The 21,533-nt window shown below is 43.8% G+C and overlaps 1 protein-coding gene across 2 annotated transcripts in view; it reads left to right on the top strand.

The window, feature by feature from the left end:
• The window catches only part of PRKCQ (protein kinase C theta), a 147,320-nt gene that overhangs the window by 77,930 nt on the left and 47,857 nt on the right, over positions 1–21,533 (top strand). For both annotated transcript variants that reach the window (XM_044280027.1, XM_044280028.1), the window contains 5 exons: positions 5,966–6,165; positions 7,140–7,200; positions 9,163–9,325; positions 11,530–11,561; positions 11,655–11,740. In XM_044280027.1, coding sequence (XP_044135962.1) covers positions 5,966–6,165; positions 7,140–7,200; positions 9,163–9,325; positions 11,530–11,561; positions 11,655–11,740 — 542 coding nt within the window. The remainder of the gene's footprint in view (positions 1–5,965; positions 6,166–7,139; positions 7,201–9,162; positions 9,326–11,529; positions 11,562–11,654; positions 11,741–21,533) is intronic.

Below are 21,533 nucleotides of genomic sequence, written 5' to 3'. Positions count from 1 at the left end.
CCCCAGGTAGTCAGGGCAACCGACCGGCTCCAGGGTCTGATCTTTTCCCTCATAGACCCGAAATTTGTGGGTATAGCCTGTGGCCCTTTCACAGAGCTTATACAATTTGACCCCATACCGGGCGCGCTTGCTTGGGATGTATTGCTTGAAGCCAAGGCGCCCGGTAAAATGTATCAGGGACTCGTCTATGCAGATGTTTTGCTCTGGGGTATAAATATCTGCAAATTTCTGGTTGAAATGGTCTATGAGGGGCCGAATTTTGTGGAGCCGGTCAAAAGCAGGGTGGCCCCTGGGACGGGAGGCGGTGTTGTCACTAAAGTGCAGGAACCGCAGGATGGCCTCAAAACGTGCCCTGGACATGGCAGCAGAGAACATGGGCATGTGATGAATCGGGTTCGTGGACCAATATGACCGCAATTCATGTTTTTTTGTCAGGCCCATGTTGAGGAGGAGGCCCAGAAAAGTTTTAAGTTCGGAAACTTGGACTGGTTTCCACCGGAAAGGCTGGGCATAAAAGCTTCCCGGGTTAGCGGTGATAAATTGTGTGGCATACCGGTTTGTCTCTGCCACGACTAAGTCTAAAAGCTCCGCAGTCAAGAACAGCTCAAAAAATCCCAGGGCCGAACCGATCTGAGCCGTCTCAACCCGAACTCCAGACTGGGCAGTGAAAGGGAAAACTACAGGTGCGGCTGAAGTTGGGGACTGCCAATCAGGGTTTGCCAGCACCTCTGGGATTCTAGGGGCTCTACGGGCACGTCTTTGCGGTGGCTGCGACGGGGTCACTACTGCACGTGCCACCGTACCAGCTTCAACTGCCCTTCTGGTGCTCGCTACTTCACCAGGTTGTACGGCAGTGCTGGTACTAGGTCCAGGGAGGGCTGGGCTGCTGGTGTATGCCTCACCACGTAATCCGACAGCACCAGCCCCACTCTGCTGCTCTTGAAGCGGATCCTGCGCAACCTGCGGTCTAGCGACACGGGGCCGGGTACGCCTGGTGGTATCAGGGACCTCAGCCTCCTCGTCCGAACTTTGGGTCAGAGAGCCACTGCTTTCTACAGGTTCGTATTCTGACCCGCTGGATTCATCAGATGAGGGTTCCCACTCCTCATCCGACTGGGTCAGAAGCCTGTAGGCCTCTTCAGAAGAATACCCCCTGTTTGACATGTGGGCAACTAAATTTAGGGGTATTCCCTGAGACTACCCAAGAAAAAAAAAGCAAGCCTGTCTTACAAAGGGGAGGCTAGCGAAGTACCGGAGGCCGCTGCGGTTGATAAAAAATATCAAAACTGATTTTTTTATCGCCGCAGTGCGTGTAAAGTGAATGTGCAGTGATCAAAAAAAAATTTTTTTTTGTCACTGCGGTGGGGCGGGTGTGGGCGAACGCACGTGTGGGCGACCGATCAGGCCTGATCGGGCAAACACTGCGTTTTGGGTGGAGGGCGAGCTAAAGTGACACTAGTACTATTATAGATCTGACCGTGATCAGTTTTGATCACTTTCAGATACTATAAAAGTACAAATGCTGATTAGCGATACGCTAATCAGCGAATAACGGACTGCGGTGCGGTGGGCTGGGCGCTAACCGATCCCTAAACTACCTAACCAAGGGACCTAAACTATACCTAAAACCTAACGGTCAATAACAGTGAAAAAAAAAAGTGACAGTTTGCACTGATCACTTTTTTCTTTTCACTTGTGATTGACAGGGGTGATCAAAGAGGTGATCAAAGGGTTAATTGGGGTTCAGGGGGGTGATCAGGGGCTAAGTGTGTAGTGTTGGTGTACTCACTGTGAAGCCTGCTCCTCTGCTGGATCCAACCGACGAAAAGAACCAGCAGAGGAGCAGGCAGCCATATAACAGATCATATTTACAAATATGATCTGCTATCTGGCACTTTGATTGGATTTTTTAAAAATCAGCAACCTGCCAGCCACGATCATTGGCTGGCAGGTTGCTGACGAAATGCTTCTCGAAGAAATGCCGGCGCGAACTGCGCACGCGCGGGCGCATACTCGCGTCATCTCGCGTCTCGCGAGATGACGCGTATATGCGTGACTGTGCGCAGCGCTGCCACCTCCGGAACGCACATGTGCGTTAGGCGGTCCGGAGGTGGTTAAGCAATTTTGAGCGTGGCATGGTTGTTGGTGCCAGACAGGCCGGTCTGAGTATTTCACAATCTGCTCAGTTACTGGGATTTTCACGCACAACCATTTCTAGGGTTTACAAACAATGGTGTGAAAAGGGAAAAACATTCAGTATGCGGCAGTCCTGTGGGTAAAAATGCCTTGTTGATGCTAGAGGTTAGAGAAGAATGGGCCGACTGATTCAAGCTGATAGAAGAGCAACGTTGACTGAAATAACCAACTGACAGAAGAGAGAGAGATGACAGGGTGGAGAGGGCAGACAGGCCCAAACTGTATCGCATGGGAAAACATGGAGACCCTGCAGTGAGAGCAGACAGCAGTTCTGTGTCACTGATCTGTCATGGCTGCCCATACAAAGGACTTAGAGCAGTGTGGTATGGTGAGACTCCATCAGCTCTGCATTTGCAAAGCCTGGCATGATGGGAAATTTAGGATTACACTCCTAATCAATATCACTTTCAACCACTGTGAGAGCCGCTGGCTTCATACTCACATCACTATTAATAGGAAGACAGTGGCACCCCAATAGTTTTAAAGGTTACACTTTAATTTATCTCATTGTATTCATTAAAAGTGAAGCTTTATCTAAGTAATGGTGACCCTGTACAGGGAACTGTTAAGAGCCTATTTAGTCCTTTTCTTTAACACTGACACTTGATGGTAAGGCATATTAATACATCTGGTATTCCCATGACCCTCTGATACATTGGACAATACAAGGTTTTCCTACTGGGTATACTGGGTTTCAAATATACTGTTAGCTGGGGAAAAAAAAAATTGAAATAGTTTGAAATACTGTAAGTATATCAATTTTGGCAATCCTAGCATTCCAAGAGAGTTTAATCTAAGCATATACAATGGCTGAGTCTTGTTAGTGATAATTAAATCTATTGTCAGCCATACTTATGGGTAACTAAAACTATATTGAGCCCAAAGCTTTCAATACAGTCTCCAAATCTCATGACTCATTTAGTGGCTTAATATGACATTTGTCATCATTCGATTTATGTAAAGGTATCTGTCATGTCATGGTTAGTAAATTTGACAGCTGTGAAGGACGTTATTGGGATGGTACATGTTAACATGATGTCAACAACAGACATCTTGCACAGCCTCACCTGAGAAGACTGACCTTTTACTGTTATGTCATTGATTAGAACATTTTACATTCATCTGATAATCTGACTCAGTGGCCTTGATGATATCCTTTTTACATCTGTTCTTCCATATTGTTGAGGTAAACCATGTCATCTACAAAGACAAGACTTGTGACAAGATTTCTCTGGACAGTTGCTCAACGTTTTGTGGTGTCATAATATAAAAGAACTGGACTTCTTCCAGTTTTAGGCCTCATGCAAACGACCATTGTGTGCATCCGTGTCCGTTGTTCCGTGATTTTCTGCGGACCCATTGACTTTCAATGGGTCCGTTGAAAACTCGAAAAATGCACCGTTTGTCATCCGCGTCCGTGATCCGTGTTTCCTGTCCGTCAAAAATTTGACAACGGTTCACGGACCTAAGTCAATGGGTCCGTGAAAAAAAACGGAGGCACACAAGATTGCCATCCGCGTCCGTGATCCGTGTCTGTAGGCTACTTTAGCACAGACGGATCCGCAGATCCGTCTGCATACAGCTTTTTCAGAGCTGAGTTTTCACTTCGTGAAAACTCAGATCCGACAGTATATTCTAACACAGAGGCGTTCCCATAGTGATGGGGACGCTTCAAGTTAGAATATTCTAAGAACTGTGTACATGACTGCCCCCTGCTGCCTGGCAGCACCTGATCTCTTACAGGGGGCTGTGATCCGCACAATTAACCTGAGGGGTTAATTGTGCGTATCATAGCCCCCTGTAAGAGATCAGGTGCTGCAGCAGGGGGCAGACCCCCTCCCTCCCCAGTTTTTAATTCATTGGTGGCCAGTGCGGCCCCCCTCCCTCCCTCCCCTGTATTAAATTCATTGGTGGCCAGTGCGGCCCCCCTGACCCCCCCTCCCTCCCTCCTCTGTATTAAATTCATGGTGGCCAGTGCGGCCTCCTCTCCCCCCCCCCCCCCCCGATCATTGGTGGCAGCGAAGAGTTCCAATCGGAGTCCCAGTTTAATCGCTGGGGCTCCGATCGGTAACCATAGCAACCAGGACGCTACTGCAGTTCTGGCTGCCATGGTTACTTAGCAGTTTTAGAAGCATAATACTTACCTGCGCTGTCTGTGACCGGCCAGGCTCTCCTCCTACTGGTAAGTGACAGGTCTGTGCTATAAGCAATGCGCCGCACAGACCTTTCACTTACAAGTGGGAGGAGCGCCCGGCCGGTCACAGACAGCGCAGGTAAGAATAATGCTTCTAAAATTGCTAAGTAACCATGGCAGCCAGAACTGCAGTAGCGTCCTGGTTGCTATGGTTACCGGTCGGAGCCCCAGCGATTAAACTGGGACTCCGATCGGAACTCTCCGCTGCCACCAATGATCGGGGGGGAGAGGGGAGGCCGCACTGGCCACCATGAATTTAATACAGGGGAGGGAGGGAGGCGGGGCCGGGGGGGGCCGCACTGGCCACCAATGAATTTAATACAGGGGAGGGAGGGAGGGGGGGCCGCATGGTTACCGATCGGAGCCTCAGCAATTAAACTGGGACTCCGATCAGAACTCTCCGCTGCCACCAATGATCGGGGGGGGAGAGGGGAGGCCGCACTGGCCACCAATGAATTTAATACAGGGGAGGGAGGGGGGGCCGGGGGGGCCGCACAGGCCACCAATGAATTTAATACAGGGGAGGGAGGGAGGGAGGGAGGGGGGGCCGCACTGGCCACCAATGAATTAAAAACTGTGGAGGGAGGGAGGTCTGCCCCCTGCTGCCTGGCAGCACCTGATCTCTTACAGGGGGCAATGATATGCACAATTAATCCCTCAGGTGCGGCACCTGAAGGGTTAATTGTGCGGATCACAGCCCCCTGTAAGAGATCGGATGCTGCCAGGCAGCAGGGGGCAGTCATGTCCACAGTTCTTAGTATATTCTAACTTGAAGCGTCCCCATGTAGCCTCTGTGTTAGAATATACTGTCGGATCTGAGTTTTCACAATGAAACTCAAATCCAATGGTATATTCTAACATAGAGGCGTTCCCATGGTGATGGGGACGCTTCAAGTTAAAATATACCATCGGATTGGAGAAAACTCTGATAGGGACTCCTGACTTTACATTGAAAGTCAATGGGGGACGTTTGCAATTGCACCATATTGTGTCAACGTCAAACGGATCCGTCCCCATTGACTTGCATTGTAAGTCAGGACGGATCCGTTTGGCTCTGCACGGCCAAACGGATCCGTTTTTTTTTAACTTTCCTTCATGTCTGGTGATCCTCCAAAAATCACGGAAGACACACGGAAGAAAAAACAGACACGGATCACGGAACTACGGAACCCCGTTTTGCGGACCGTGAAAAAATACTGTTGTGTGCATGAGGCCTTAATTTAACATATATTTCATTGGGTTCTGTGGCTGACCGATGTGTTTATGGCCCTCAGCTACTAAAAAATGCAATACCTAACCTATCCTTTTCTTATGCATTGATTATTCAATTATTGGTGAAAAGTGGTTGTAATTCAGTGGTTGTGCATCCTAAGGTAAAGTGTCCTTTATGTGTCATAGATTGCACTTCAGTCAAGCATAGTACACTATTCTAAAGGGGACCATACATATTACATGTATATCTGTTGAACACACCAATTTCGGCAGGGCCAGCCTGCCATCTAATGTGTATGGGGGTATTCTGACTCACTTGTGGCTGCAAATATATTGACCTATAAAATAAACATTTTATTGCAGAAACAGGGAAGATTTATGCACAGCAGAAGCCAACTATGTACCCACCTTGGGAGAGCACATTTGATGCTCACATTACCAAAGGGAGAGTTATGCATATAATTGTGGAAGGAAGGACTACAGGGATGGTATCAGAAACCACAATTGAACTATTTGCTCTGGCTGAACGATGCAAGAAAAATAATGGCAAGATGGAGATATGGGTAAGCTTCTCTTTTCCTAATACATTTATGGGGATGATTGGTACAAATCAGAAACAGTGAAACTTTACCAAAAGACCAACCGTTTAGGAAGATCATCCCCTCATTAAAACCAGAATTTCTGTCACAGATTTATTAGATACACCATATAGTAGACATTTCTGTCCATCTTCGTTGAGAAACCCACCTCCCTAGAAGACCAATTGTCAATGTAATTTTGGGTGGTCATCTCAAAGAGGTTTTACAATAGAACAAATGGAGAGATGTAGAAGATAGATAGATCTATGTGGCTGCTCTACAAAACATAAAACATGTACTATTCTGGTCCGTATGGTAGACGAGAGAAACCATCTCTATTCATGGTAGTGAGAACAATGCAGAAGGTATCCATATTTTGTGGATCCATTGTTTGTGGACCAAAATATGAATATGGTTGTGTGTATGAAGCCTTAGGCTACATGCACATGATCAGGATTGTGTGTGGATTTTCAGCATGGATTTGCATGCGCAAAATCTGAACCATAGGTCATGTACATCGTATGTTGTTTTATAAGAATTCTGACGTATACGATAGAGGTTTTTCAGTGCAAATTTTTACCTGCAGTGCGGATTTTAGAATCCGCAGCTTGTCAATTTATTTTATTTTTCCATAGCGGATACATGCAGATTTTCTACATTCACTTTATGGGAAGAGTAAAATCTGCATTACACATGCACACAATGCGGATTTTGATGCAGATCCACACCAAAATCAGCATGTAAATCCGCACCAATTGATGTGGATTGTTCTCACAGATTTCCCTGCGAACACCTGCGGATTTCATTGCGGATTCTCTGCACATAAATCCTGATTGTGTGCATTTAGTCTTGTTGTTTGTTAATTGTTTCGTTTTATTTTCAGTTAATACTTTATTGTAAAACATTTGATGGCAGAATAATAGAAAGAAATGCATATATTTTTTTTTTTTTTTCTGCAGATAGAACTTAAACCACAAGGTAGAATGATAATGAATGCAAAGTATTTCCTGGAACAATCAGGCAAGTATATTTTCTTTTCAAAACCAGATACCAACATTAATGCCAACAGCATGTGTTTTATAACATGTATTAAGACTTTTAGAATTTCTTAAACAACTATCAAATTATTGGACAAAATTAAATTCTGTTAACCCAACAACTCAGGTAAAAGAAGTAATGAGATCCAACAGTGTAATGGAAATTATGTTTTACTTTATTTTTATTAAATCTTGTATGAAATGAGCTCTTTGTAAATGTTGTCAGATTTATTTCATATTACTATTTGTATGTATCTTATTTGTATCTGATTTCAAGGATTTCAGGGTATCAGCGGTATTGCTTCAAAATGGAAACCTTGTATCAAGAAATTTTAATTAAATTATTTGCTTTATGTCACAAAGCTGCTCAAAGTAGGGTCTAAAAGGGTGTTATTATTACCTGTATTGCCCCTGAAGTTATCTATAAAGATTCTTATTGAAAGGATAAGGAAGGCTTGGTACCCCTAATTTGCTCCTGTTATCAGTTATGAAAAATGTAGGCCCAGTTATAGAATTCCAAGTGAAACAGAGTTTCCTACATTTTTCATATATTAGTAAACCAAAATTGAGAGCAGTACCTAATATTTGGTCAAAATGTTTACTTGTTGTAAAGTTTTTGTTGAGGCAGCCATTTTTGTGAAAGTGAGAATAGAAAGCACAGAGATAAATATTGCATACAGCATCCAAATAAATTAGGACAGTTCATGCAATTTATATGCCCACTGACATGAAAGAATGTTTCCTCTTTTATGATGACCACGTCTGTGGTGGTCTATAGCAATTAAGTGGTTATTAATTAAAACATTGGTGGTGTAGGGTAGTGAAGGGGTTAGTATCAACATCTCTAATATTTCAGGCTGGGAAGAGATTAATGCCTGCTTACCTGGTGGTCTAGGATAGGTGACTGGGTAAAAGTGTCTCTCCAACTCAGTTCTTCCATGTGATATTGCATACAGCATGGAGCACAGTGACAGAGGCAAGTTAACTGTTAGGCAGTGGGCATGTGCGACCAGTGGGGATCCTGAAATTCTGACCCTCACCGATTAGATACTTTTGCCCTAGCCTATGGCTAGGGAATAGCGTCCTACTTTTGGACTCCTTTAAAGAGGACCGTTCATCTGGCAAAAAATTGTGAACTAAGTGTCATTATCTGTACAGCGGTGCCCAGGGATCTCACTGCACTTACTATTATCCCAGGGCACCGCTCCGTTCTCCTGCCATGCCCTCCGGTATGTTCGGTCACTTGGTTGTAGTAGGAGGAGACTGCCCTTGTTCTCCTGTGCGTCTCCTTCTCTTAGGCTGTAGTGCTGGCCAATCGCAACACAGAGCTCACAGCCTGGGAGAAAAAAACCTCCCAGGCTGTGAGCTCTGTGCTGCGATTGGCCAGCGCTACAGCCTAGGAGAAGAAGACGTCCAGGAGAACAAGGGCAGACTCCGCCTACTATAACCAAGTCCCCTAAGTCTTCGCCTACTATAACCAAGTGACTGAAGATACCGGAGGGCATAGCGGGAGAACGGAGCAGCGCCCTGGGATAATAGTAAGTGCAGTGAGATCCCTGGGCGCCGCTGTACAGATCATGACACTTAGTTCACAATTTTTTGCCAGATGAAAGGTCCTCTTTAAACTCTTTGCACCCAATATAAATGAATAGGCTAATGTTGAGTTCCCTTGTGTCATTCTTCTACAGAGAATTCCTCTAACGTAAGATACATGTAAAAATATGACTGTAACATTGTTCTCAGGCCTATTGTATACAGTGGGCAATATATACTCTGCCATTGCCGTGCATAGAGAAATTTGATGAACCATTTTTAGGGTGCTATGAGTTGAACCAACTAGAATGTGAAAAAAATGAGTAAAAAAAATGTTTCGGGCCATTTTAATCAATGTAAGAGTAAGGTAATTGTTTTTAGTTTTTATTTTATTTCATGTTGATTTCCACAGATCCAAAAGGACATTATGACTCAGACTCAGAAAGCCAATTTGCTTTACATCAGCGTCGTGGAGCCATTAAACAGGCCAAGGTTCATAACGTCAAGAGTCATGAGTTTTTAGCTACTTTCTTCCCACAGCCAACGTTTTGCTCCGTTTGTCATGAATTTGTATGGTAATTTTAATGCTTTTTCTTTGTGTAGACATGCATTGTACATGCAGTCATAATTTGGTATGTCAAAGGTGCATATACTGTAATCTGCTGTTTTCCTACATTGTTTGTGGGGTCAAAACATTTAGCATTTCAGGGTTGTGCATGTGATCTTCCTGCACATTCATTAAAAAAAATTCCATTTACTATTCTTGATTTCTGAGTTTTGGGATATTTTATTAACATGGACTTGTTTTGATTGTTTTTAGACAAAAGACTTATGGGGTCATTTATCAAACTGGGGTAAAGTGTTACTGGCTTAGTTGCCCATAGCAACCAAAAATCACAGAAAAGAGAAAAAACAAAGATAAAAACATCCTGCACGATATGATAAATAAATATGCGGATGTCCCTGGCTAAATTTATGGAAAAAAAATCACTGAAAAAAAAGATAATAATGCACTAACAAAATAGATGCAAGCATTATTTATGGACTAAGCCCTCACTCTGATGTAATACAATCTGAGACTCTTAGCCAATATATTTTGATCAAAACACATCTGTGCCCACCTACCCCCGCCAAGGTGGTCTCAGGTTAGGCAGGTCCTACGCTAAACCTACCTATGCCATTGGGCATCTATGTTCAGGAGTGCAGACTCTGCACATATAGTGTGTTGCTCCTGGTCCCCTCTATGTGCATCCAGTAACCAATGAGAGGAGGAGCAAGCACAGCTATATGTACCAACTAATCAAGGCGGTCTGTTTGATAGGAAGGGCAAAAGTGGACAGGAATGCTACTCCCAAGATAAAATAGGAGCGCATTCACACTTGAAGACGCCACTCCCTCAAGCATATACTACATAATAAACAAAAAGAGAAAAAACTAAGATAAAAACATCCTGCACAATATAATAAATAAATATGCGGATGTCCCTGGCTACCTTTATGAAAAAAATCACAGAAATAAAAGATAATAATGTACAAAATAGATGCAACCATTATATATGGACTAAGCCATCACTCTGATGTAATAAAATCGGAGACTCTTAGCCAATATATTTTGATCAAAACACATCTGTGCCCACCTACCCCCGCCAAGGTGGTCTCAGGACAGGCAGGTCCTACGCTAAACCTATCTATGCCTTTGGGCATCTATGTTCAGGAGTGCAGACTCTGCACACAGCAACCAATCAGATTCCACCTTTCATTTTTGATAGCTCTTTTGGAAAATGAAAGTTGGAATCTGATTGGTCGCTATGGGCAACTAAGCCGGTTCTACTTTACACCAGTTTGTTAAATGACCCCATTAGTCTACTCTATCCTAAGCCATTATGTAATGTATAATGGTTAATTTTGTTAATAAGTGGTACCATAGGGAAAGTCTCACCACTGCAGGCATATCAATTAATTTGCCTTTTGCATTAGCAACAGTTATTTTATATGTTTTCTGTAGCCTTTATGTCTATGCCATAGATATATTTTTTGTTTGTCTTGAATTTTCTATCAGCACTGTATTTCCCATTAGGGAAACATGGATGGCCTTGGGGATATGATGTATCATTTTATCCCTACAACCCATCAAACTAAGCCCATTATGCTACTTGAATACCAACCTCATCTAGTCCTTATCCAGTGCATACCATCAGTCAATTGCCTACCTTTTCTGGTTTGCAAGGAGTATTGTCTTGTTCATCAGATGCTATTATCTCATACTAATAGTCAGTATGGTTGGCTCTATCTAAAGGTCCCTTTACACGAAAAAATACAGCAGCAGATTGTCAGCACAGAAGCGTTCCTTCCCAACAATCGCCTGCTCGCTGGTGGAGGAGACCACTACATTTACATGCTGCGATCTCCACAGTATGGGGAGGCATGATTGCTAATGCCATTGCTCATCCCTATACTGACTAGTTGTTTGCCGGCAGCAGAGCGTGTTTACACAGCACAATCTGCTGCCGGCATACAATAATTTTTGAGACCACACAAATGATCTATAACTCCGCCAGATAATTGCTAACAAGCAGTTTTATGAGCGCTCATTAGCATTATCTGCAGGATTCTTAACCCGTGTAAAGCGCCCTTGAGTGTTGAACGTTTAAGTTGGGAAAATTATTTTAATAAAATTTGCTACAATTACCATGCATTTTTATTTTGCCAGTTGTGTTATAACCAACCATTAAACTATTAAAATCCATTATATTTTCTCTCCATATTTATTATTTTTTCAGGGGGCTAAACAAGCAAGGATACCAATGCAGACGTAAGTTTGCAAAATTTTATTTTATCGCTTCATTGACCAGTAGCGATACCCTAGAGTATTATTTTTTTCATGTTTTATTTCGATTTTCTCTAGAGTGCAATGCGGCTATTCATAAGAAATGCATTGACAAAGTCATTGCAAAATGCACAGGCTCTGCAGTCAACAGCAAAGAAACAGTGGTATGTCTATCATCTGTATTTTATTACGTATTTTCTATCATTCTAACACACTTTATACAGAAAAAGACATATGCAGCCTTAGTAGTGGGGTATGTTGCCAGTGGTGCAATGGTGTAAATAGAAGGCAGGGGGCAAAAATCAAAATGGATCCCCCTTTTGATCCTTGGTTTTGCCCAAAGGACTGGGTCTGTTTGTTTTCTCTTGTATACCCTTTCTATTATCTTCAGTCAATTCTATACCTTATTGTGTACTTACAATGCAGTTCCTTTGAACAGGGGAGTTTTTACTATCATAGCAAACGGATGGGAAAGATCAGACATCTGCTGCCAAGGCCAAAATCATTAGTCAGACTGCGCATGGAGTATTGTATCCAATTTTGGGTACCAGTGTACATGAAAGACATAGAGCTTAAAGAGGATTTCCAGGCTCCTGATATGGATGACCTACCCTCAGGATAGATAATTAATATCTGTTTGGTTATGGTCCAAGACCACACAATACCAATGATAAGTTATCTACATCAGGAGCCTAGAAATCCCTCTTAAGTGGGTACAATAGTGGGTGACCAAGGTAATAAATGGATTGGGTGGACTAGAGTACGCAGAAAGATTATTATTTCATTTAGAACATGGATAACAGGATCTATTTATACCCAGAACTGTGAGGGTAACAAGGAAGCATCTTGTACATCTAAAGCCATGATCTCTAACCTCTGGCTCTCCAGCTGTTGCAAAACTATATTGCAGAGTACAACAGGTTGGGGAACATCAATCTATAGTTAAGAAGAAGGTTCTTTACTAAGAGCAGTGAGACTATAGAAATATCTGCCAAAGGAGGTTGTGATGGTGAAATCGCTAAAGTTCAAGAGGGGTCTGGATATGGAATGCGGCAGACCGGACCGTGGCCTTGGGGGGTTCACTTTAAGTAAAAGCTTTGTTGTGACACCAGTTGCATTTCAGCAACGAGGGACAGAGTCCCCCTAAGTAGATGGTTATGGTGGTACCCAGGTGTAGGAATGTCAGAGTGGTGTAAGGGTAGCCTATAATGTCCCTTTGAATGTGGCTGTGCATGTGTCTTGGTGCTCCTACCTGGATATCCAGGAACCCCAGGCGTTGTTGTCCACAGCAGTGCAAGTAGGGTGAATAGTTGATGAAGGGATGATGAAAGAAATGGAGTCTAGACTTGTATTAAAGTTGATAACAGCTTTACTTGAGTAAACTTGCATCAGGAGACAGTCTTCCAACTTTATCTTGGTTACCAGCAGGTTTTGGCTTAAATTCTGGCAGGTAAACACACTCGGATCTACTACATCTGTCACTCTTTGGCTCTGCTGTGCTATCAGGATTAAATATATACTTTTCCTTTCTGCTGAACTTAGCTTTCTGTAATCTGACTCAGTCTTTATCTTTATCTGTATCTTTATCTTTGTCCAGGGAACCTTTCCTGCTGGCTTCTGAGGTTTATTTGCCTTTTTCTCTTGTTCCATCAGAACTGATGGTGCTCTGCTGGTCTTGGCAGGACCCGTCCAGCAGGGAAACTCCTCCCTCTCTAGAGTGGGCTAGAATGGACAGAAGGTTCCACTCAAGGCCAACTAGCTCTGCCATCATTGCCGCCATCTGCTGGTGAACCAGGCACATTACATTTTAACAGTCACAAATTCAGAAATAGAAATACACAATGTGCAAGACCTGGAAATAAATAGGGGTGTAAAAGGTGGTAATGCCACTCTGGGGCGTTACAGATGTATTTATTGAGTAAAATAATATTACAAATTACAGTTACTAGAATTCTGGAGGACTGTTGATCCAGGAAGTTATTCTGATTGCCAAACTTGAAGTCTGGAAGGACTACTGCAAATGGGTTAATTTGCTACTAAATGGGTTAATGCCCATTGTTGATGTTAAGGAACTCTCTATATGTGATGTTTGTGGCTCAAGAGCTGAGATGGGAACACCATTTAGTTTTTGTGCCCTACTTAGAGGAAGGAAGGCTGTACCTGCACCCTCCGAGAGTGAGGCGAGAGAGTGTAGCTTAACCAATCAGAGAGTGAAGAGTTGTATTTTGCCTGTGCAGTGTCAGGCCTACTCAAAAAGCCTCCATACTTGCATGCTGAGGAAAAGTTACCATCCTCTAAGAAAAAAATAAGTACAGAATATAAAGACTGTGTGGGATCAAAGCGAAGGATTGGTGCAAATGACAGATAGTAAGTGCAATCACTTTTCTATGGCAACATGCCTTACTGCTAGTGCCACATCACCTCAGGTACCCACCACACTTTTACCATGGATTAGCTACCCATTGGAGGATTTACACTGTGGGAATTGTAGTACATATATACTACATCGTGAATGTACACCACTTTGGTCTACTTGGAAACTTGTTTGGGGTTGACAGAGAGACTCAGAGACAGCCATCTTACTGCCGCTTATCCCATGTTCAGCCTTGGAAGTATTATTTATGCATCTTGGAGAGACTGAACCGAAGCTATTATCGCCTTTGTTACGAACAGGCTAAACTATGTCAGAAAAGGAACTGTTTGCTGTTTAGTAAAACAGGCCTCATTACCGCCTTGCACCCATCACCTTCACTGCCCCACCATTGCACGACCAACATCACGAGGGAGCCCTGCTTTGCACCTCTAAAACTCACAACATGAAGGGCATCCCAACTGACATCAGGCAAGAGCCTCAGAAAGCCCAAGGTGTGCCAAAAAGGAAGAAAGGTTGTGCACTCCATTCACTGCACGGCTCTAGGGAGTGTTGGATGGAGGACAGCCACCATGGGCCATTACTACTACAATCTAGGCCACAACTACCACTCCACTCCTCCTTTACACCTCCCACGCATACTACGCAATATGACGAAAATTGGTTTGTACCCCATGGAGGTTGTTTGTCTTTTTCTAGATTAACACTGTATGATAGCAGGCTGAACAAGATGAACGTATGTATTTTTCATCCTTATAAACTATGCTAACACTATGGTAACACTGTTCAGAATTATGGTCTCCATTTAATGTATACACCAGGACACATGCTTTAAACTGAAGCCAGTTCCCTCAGGTTTCCCCAGATCCAGTTGTTAAAATTACAGTCAGTTTGGAGAACTGTGTTCCCGGCTGAATCCCGATCCGGTGCTCTGGCGGAGCCAGCTGGAGATCAGCGCTTCCATTCCATAGCTTAGCTCCTTAGGCTTTTTAAAAGTTGGTTGGTATATGTGTGTAATGTATATTTTGTGTATGTGTGTGGCATATATATGGTGCATGTATACATTATGTAAACATGTGTTGTGACGGCATGTGTCCGTTGTTGAGTAAGGAGCCTGTTGTTAAAAATTTTCATCCGACACCTGCCTCTCCCTGTTTACTAAAAACAGTAAAGTACTTGATTCTCTTTAATCATATTTTCAAATGGTTAAAACTCCCCGTAACCAATTTTTTTGTTGCACCTATGTCTGGGTATTCACCTTTATGTCCACTATTGCGGCTGTCTTGCTGTTTTCCACTTATTATTTCAGACTCCTGGCATGTCTGTCTGTATGTGTAGTGATAGATCCTGTGTAATAAAAAGAATTGCCATTCAGGAGTCCTTGAAAGCTCTGGAGATATTGTGAATGTTTTCAGTGATGAAACTATATTTATGCATTTATATGTTTTAATATTTTATTCTGGGTGCAGTTTTGCATATGCTGATTATTCTAATGATTTTGTAACTGCAATATCTTATTTCTGCCACCTGGGCATTTGTTCCTTACAGAAAATATAAAACATGTGACTGGGAGATGTCATTTCAATACTTTCCTGCTTGCACTGCACTCCTGATTCAGGTGCGACCCAAACACTCTTCCACATTAAAAGTGTTTGAAGTCTAGTCTATACCCATGAGATGCACTTTTTTTTTTCTTCCCGTCAGAGCTTCCTAAGCTTCAGCTTATGTAACAAAAATCATCAAATACCGAATGACAAGTGTAAGCAAGACATACTTGGTAGTCCTCCTCCATATGATGATACATTAGGCTTTTGATGATGGAATTGCTTTAGAAAGTGATAGCACTTTGATGTATAATTTTACAGATATTGTCTCTATTGACATTTAAAAGTACATGTAGACACAGCCCAGTAAGTGAAATTACAGATGCGAGTGTGCGCCGAGAGAGGCATTAAATTACAAAAGGTTACAAATCACAAAAAGTCAACTTTTTGACACCAACCATCATAGAGAGCTTCATAAATTCCACCTGGCAGCTAAAAGTGACTTAACCACCTCCGGACCGCCTAACGCACATGTGCGTTCCGGAGGTGGCAGCGCTGCGCACAGTCACGCATATACGCGTCATCTCGCGAGACGCGAGATGACGCGAGTATGCGCCCGCGCGTGCGCAGTTCGCGCCGGCATTTCATCGAGAAGTATTTCGTCAGCAACCTGCCAGCCAATGATCGTGGCTGGCAGGTTGCTGATTTTTAAAAAATCCAATCAAAGTGCCAGATAGCAGATCATATTTGTAAATATGATCTGTTATATGGCTGCCTGCTCCTCTGCTGGTTCTTTTCGTCGGTTGGATCCAGCAGAGGAGCAGGCTTCACAGTGAGTACACCAAACACTACACTATAGCCCCTGATCACCCCCCTGAACCCCAATTAACCCTTTGATCACCCCTGTCAATCACAAGTGAAAAGAAAAAAGTGATCAGTGCAAACTGTCACTTTTTTTTTTCACTGTTATTGACCGTTAGGTTTTAGGTATAGTTTAGGTCCCTTGGTTAGGTAGTTAGCGATCAGTTAGCGCCAAGCCCACCGCACCGCAGTCCGTTATTCGCTGATTAGCGTATCGCTAATCAGCATTTGTACTTTTATAGTATCTGGAAGTGATCAAAACTGATCACGGTCAGATCTATAATTGTATTAGTGTCACTTTAGTTCGCCCTCCACCCAAAACGCAGTGTTTGCCCGATCAGGCCTGATCGGTCGCCCACACGTGCGTTCGCCCACACCCGCCCCACCGCAGTGACAAAAAATTTTTTTTTTGATCACTGCACATTCACTTTACACGCACTGCGGCGATAAAAAAATCAGTTTTGATATTTTTTATCAACCGCAGCGGCCTCCGGTACTTCGCTAGCCTCCCCTTTGTAAGACAGGCTTGCTTTTTTTTTCTTGGGTAGTCTCAGGGAATACCCCTAAATTTAGTTGCCCACATGTCAAACAGGGGGTATTCCTCTGAAGAGGCCTACAGGCTTCTGACCCAGTCGGATGAGGAGTGGGAACCCTCATCTGATGAATCCAGCGGGTCAGAATACGAACCTGTAGAAAGCAGTGGCTCTCTGACCCAAAGTTCGGACGAGGAGGCTGAGGTCCCTGATACCACCAGGCGTACCCGGCCCCGTGTCGCTAGACCGCAGGTTGCGCAGGATCCGCTTCAAGAGCAGCAGAGTGGGGCTGGTGCTGTCGGATTACGTGGTGAGGCATACACCAGCAGCCCAGCCCTCCCTGGACCTAGTACCAGCACTGCCGTACAACCTGGTGAAGTAGCGAGCACCAGAAGGGCAGTTGAAGCTGGTACGGTGGCACGTGCAGTAGTGACCCCGTCGCAGCCACCGCAAAGACGTGCCCGTAGAGCCCCTAGAATCCCAGAGGTGCTGGCAAACCCTGATTGGCAGTCCCCAACTTCAGCCGCACCTGTAGTTTTCCCTTTCACTGCCCAGTCTGGAGTTCGGGTTGAGACGGCTCAGATCGGTTCGGCCCTGGGATTTTTTGAGCTGTTCTTGACTGCGGAGCTTTTAGACATAGTTGTGGCCGAAACAAACAGGTATGCCACACAATTTATCACCGCTAACCCGGGAAGCTTTTATGCCCAGCCTTTCCGGTGGAAACCAGTCCAAGTTTCCGAACTTAAAACTTTTCTGGGCCTCCTCCTCAACATGGGCCTGACAAAAAAGCATGAATTGCGGTCATATTGGTCCACGAACCCGATTCATCACATGCCCATGTTCTCTGCTGCTATGTCCAGGGCACGTTTTGAGGCCATCCTGCGGTTCCTGCACTTTAGTGACAACACCGCCTCCCGTCCCAGGGGCCACCCTGCTTTTGACCGGCTCCACAAAATTCGGCCCCTCATAGACCATTTCAACCAGAAATTTGCAGATATTTATACCCCAGAGCAAAACATCTGCGTAGACGAGTCCCTGATACATTTTACCGGGCGCCTTGGCTTCAAACAATACATCCCAAGCAAGCGTGCCCAGTATGGGGTCAAATTGTATAAGCTCTGTGAAAGGGCCACAGGCTATACCCACAAATTTCGGGTCTATGAGGGAAAAAATCAGACCCTGGAGCCGGTCGGTTGCCCTGACTACCTGGGGAGCAGTGGGAAGACAGTTTGGGACTTGGTGTCACCCTTATTCGGCAAGGGGTACCATCTTTATGTGGACAATTTTTACACAAGTGTGGCCCTCTTTAGGCATTTGTTTCTAGAACGGATTGGCGCCTGTGGTACCGCGCGAACTAGTCGCGCGGGCTTCCCCCAACGGCTCGTTACTACCCGTCTTGCAAGGGGGCAGAGGGCCGCACTGTGTAACGAAGAACTGCTCGCGGTGAAATGGAGAGACAAGCGTGACGTTTACATGCTCGCCTCCATTCACGCAGACACGACAATACAAATTGAGCGAGCAACCCGTGTCATTGAAAAGCCCCTCTCAGTCCACGACTATAACCTCCACATGGGAGGGGTCGACTTCAATGACCAGATGTTGTCTCCGTATTTAGTTTCCCGACGCACCAGACGCTGGTATAAGAAGGTGTCTGTATATTTAATTCAATTGGCTCTGTACAATAGTTTTGTTCTCTACAGTAAGGCTGGGAGAACTGGATCCTTCCTCAAATTTCAGGAAGAGATCATCGAGAACCTCCTGTATCCAGGAGGTTCCGCGGCCCCAACCACCAGTGTAGTTAGCCGTCTACACGAGCGACATTTCCCCAATGTCGTTCCTGGTACCTCAACCCAACAGTCACCCCGAAAAAGATGTCGTGTCTGTAGCAGGAGTGGAATAAGGCGTGACACCCGCTATTTCTGTCCTGACTGTCCGGACCACCCTGCCCTATGCTTTGGAGAGTGTTTCCGGAAGTACCACTCACAGGTACACTATTAGCATAGGGATCATCTCACCAGGACAGGCACACAGGGCTATTAGGGCCCATTCACTCACTGCTGCTGCAAACGTCTCCTTTCACATGGGACAAAGTGCATAACGCACTTCGCCACATCTTTGGGCGATTTGCGCTTTGCACATTGACCCATGGGGAAGGAGAGGTTTGTTCTATAAAGGTAAAAAAAAAAAAAAAAAAAAAAACACACACCAGTAAGCAAACACGTTAATGTTCAGTTAAAAAAGTTAAAGTTTACAGGTTCTGTTGCAAAGTTAATAAAATTATTGCGTTGCGGCCTGGTTTTTTCATTTTTTTTTTTTTTTCTTTTTTTACCTTCCAGGTGGACCAACCGATTGACTAGCTGCAGCACCGATGTGCATTCTGACAGAAGCATTGCGCTGCTGTTGTCAGATTACACGCAAGTCGGTGTATGCGGCGCTGCAAGACGGGATTTTCTCCTCTGCAGTGACAGATACGTTTGACGAGGCATACGAGCTGAGGAGGAGGCGGCGTTATAAAAAAATATAAAAAAATAAAAAAAATCCCGGCAATGATTTATTCATCCACATCGATTGATGTGAATGGAGAAATCTGGTTTGCCTGGGCATACGAGCTAAGTGGGTATGGATGTAGGGCGGAGCTCCTATGTCCTGGCAGATGCCTTTCCCCTCCATTTTTTTTTTTTGGCAGAGATTTTTTCATCCACATTGATCGATGCGAATGAAGAAATCTGTGCCGTTCATTTTTTTCTTTCAGCCCAGAGGCTGAACGGAAAAAAAAATCTCATTACCTATATGCTCAATATAAGGAGAATAGCAGAAACTCCTAATGCTGGCCATACATGTAATGATTGCGGAGACCCTCAAATGCCAGGGCAGTACAAACACCCCACAACTGACCCCATTTTGGAAAGAAGACACCCCAAGGTATTCGCTGAGGGGCATATTGAGTCCATGAAAGATTGAAATTTTTGTCCTAAGTTAGCGGAAAGTGAGACTTTGTGAGAAAAAAAAAAAAATAATCAATTTCCGCTAACTTATGCAAAAAAATAAAAAATTCTATGAACTTGCCAGGCCCCTCATTGGATACCTTGGGGTGTCTTCTTTCCAAAGTGGGGTCACATGTGGGGTATTTATACTGCCCTGGCTTTTTAGGGGCCCTAAAGCGTGAGAAGAAGTCTGGGATCCAAATGTCTAAAAATGCCCTCCTATGGCGAGTTCCTAGAATTTTTTATTTTTTGTCGCAAGTTAGTGGAATATGAGACTTTGTAAGGAAAAAAGAGAAAAAAAAAAAAATCATCATTTTCCGCTAACTTGTGACAAAAAATAAAAAATTCTAGGAACTCGCAGTACCCCTCACGGAATACCTTGGGGTGTCTTCTTTCCAAAATGGGGTCACTTGTGGCGTAGTTATACTGCCCTGGCAATTTAGGGGCCCAAATGTGTAAGAAGTACCTTGCAATCAAAATGTGTAAGAAATGGCCTGCAAAATCTGAAAGGTGCACTTTGGAATATGTGCCCCTTTGCCCACCTTGGCAGCAAAAAAGTGTGACACATCTGGTATCGCCGTACTCAGGAGAAGTTGGGGAATGTGTTTTGGGGTGTCATTTTACATATACCCATGCTGGGTGAGAGAAATATCTTGGCAAAAGACAACTTTTCCCATTTTTTTATACAAAGTTGGCATTTGACCAAGATATTTTTCTCACCCAGCATGGGTATATGTAAAATGACACCCCAAAACACATTCCCCAACTTCTCCTGAGTACGGCGATACCAGATGTGTCACACCTTTTTGCTGCCAAGGTGGGCAAAGGGGCGCATATTCCAAAGTGCACCTTTTGGATTTCACCGGTCATTTTTTACACATTTTGATTGCAAAGTTCTTCTCACACATTTGGGCCCCTAAATTGCCAGGGCAGTATAACTACCCCACAAGTGACCCCATTTTGGAAAGAAGACACCCCAAGGTATTCCGTGAGGGGCATGGCGAGTTCCTAGAATTTTTTATTTTTAGTCGCAAGTTAGTGGAATATGAGACTTTGTAAGAAAAAATAAAAAAAATAAAATCATCATCATTTTCCGCTAACTTGTGACAAAAAATAAAAAGTTCTATGAACTCACTATGCCCATCAGCGAATACCTTAGGGTGTCTACTTTCCGAAATGGGGTCATTTGTGGGGGTTTTCTACTGTTTGGGCATTGTAGAACCTCAGGAATCATGACAGGTGCTCAGAAAGTCAGAGCTGTTTCAAAAAGCGGAAATTCACATTTTTGTACCATAGTTTGTAAACGCTATAACTTTTACCCAAACCATTTTTTTTTTGCCCAAACATTTTTTTTTTATCAAAGACATGTAGAACAATAAATTTGGCGAAAAATTTATATATGGATGTCGTTTTTTTTGCAAAATTTTACAGCTGAAACTGAAAAATGTCATTTTTTTGCAAAAAAATCGTTACATTTTGATTAATAACAAAAAAAGTAAAAATGCCAGCAGCAATGAAATACCACCAAATGAAAGCTCCATTAGTGAGAAGAAAAGGAGGTAAAATTCATTTGTATGGTAAGTTGCATGACCGAGCGATAAACGGTGAAAGTAGTGTAGTGCCGAAGTGTAAAAAGTGCTCTTGTCATGAAGGGGGTTTCACCT

This window comes from Bufo gargarizans, chromosome 2 (genome assembly GCF_014858855.1).
Source record: "Bufo gargarizans isolate SCDJY-AF-19 chromosome 2, ASM1485885v1, whole genome shotgun sequence".
Taxonomy (NCBI): domain Eukaryota; kingdom Metazoa; phylum Chordata; class Amphibia; order Anura; family Bufonidae; genus Bufo; species Bufo gargarizans.
Note: the sequence above shows the minus strand (reverse complement) of the source record. Positions and strands in the feature narration are given on the sequence as shown.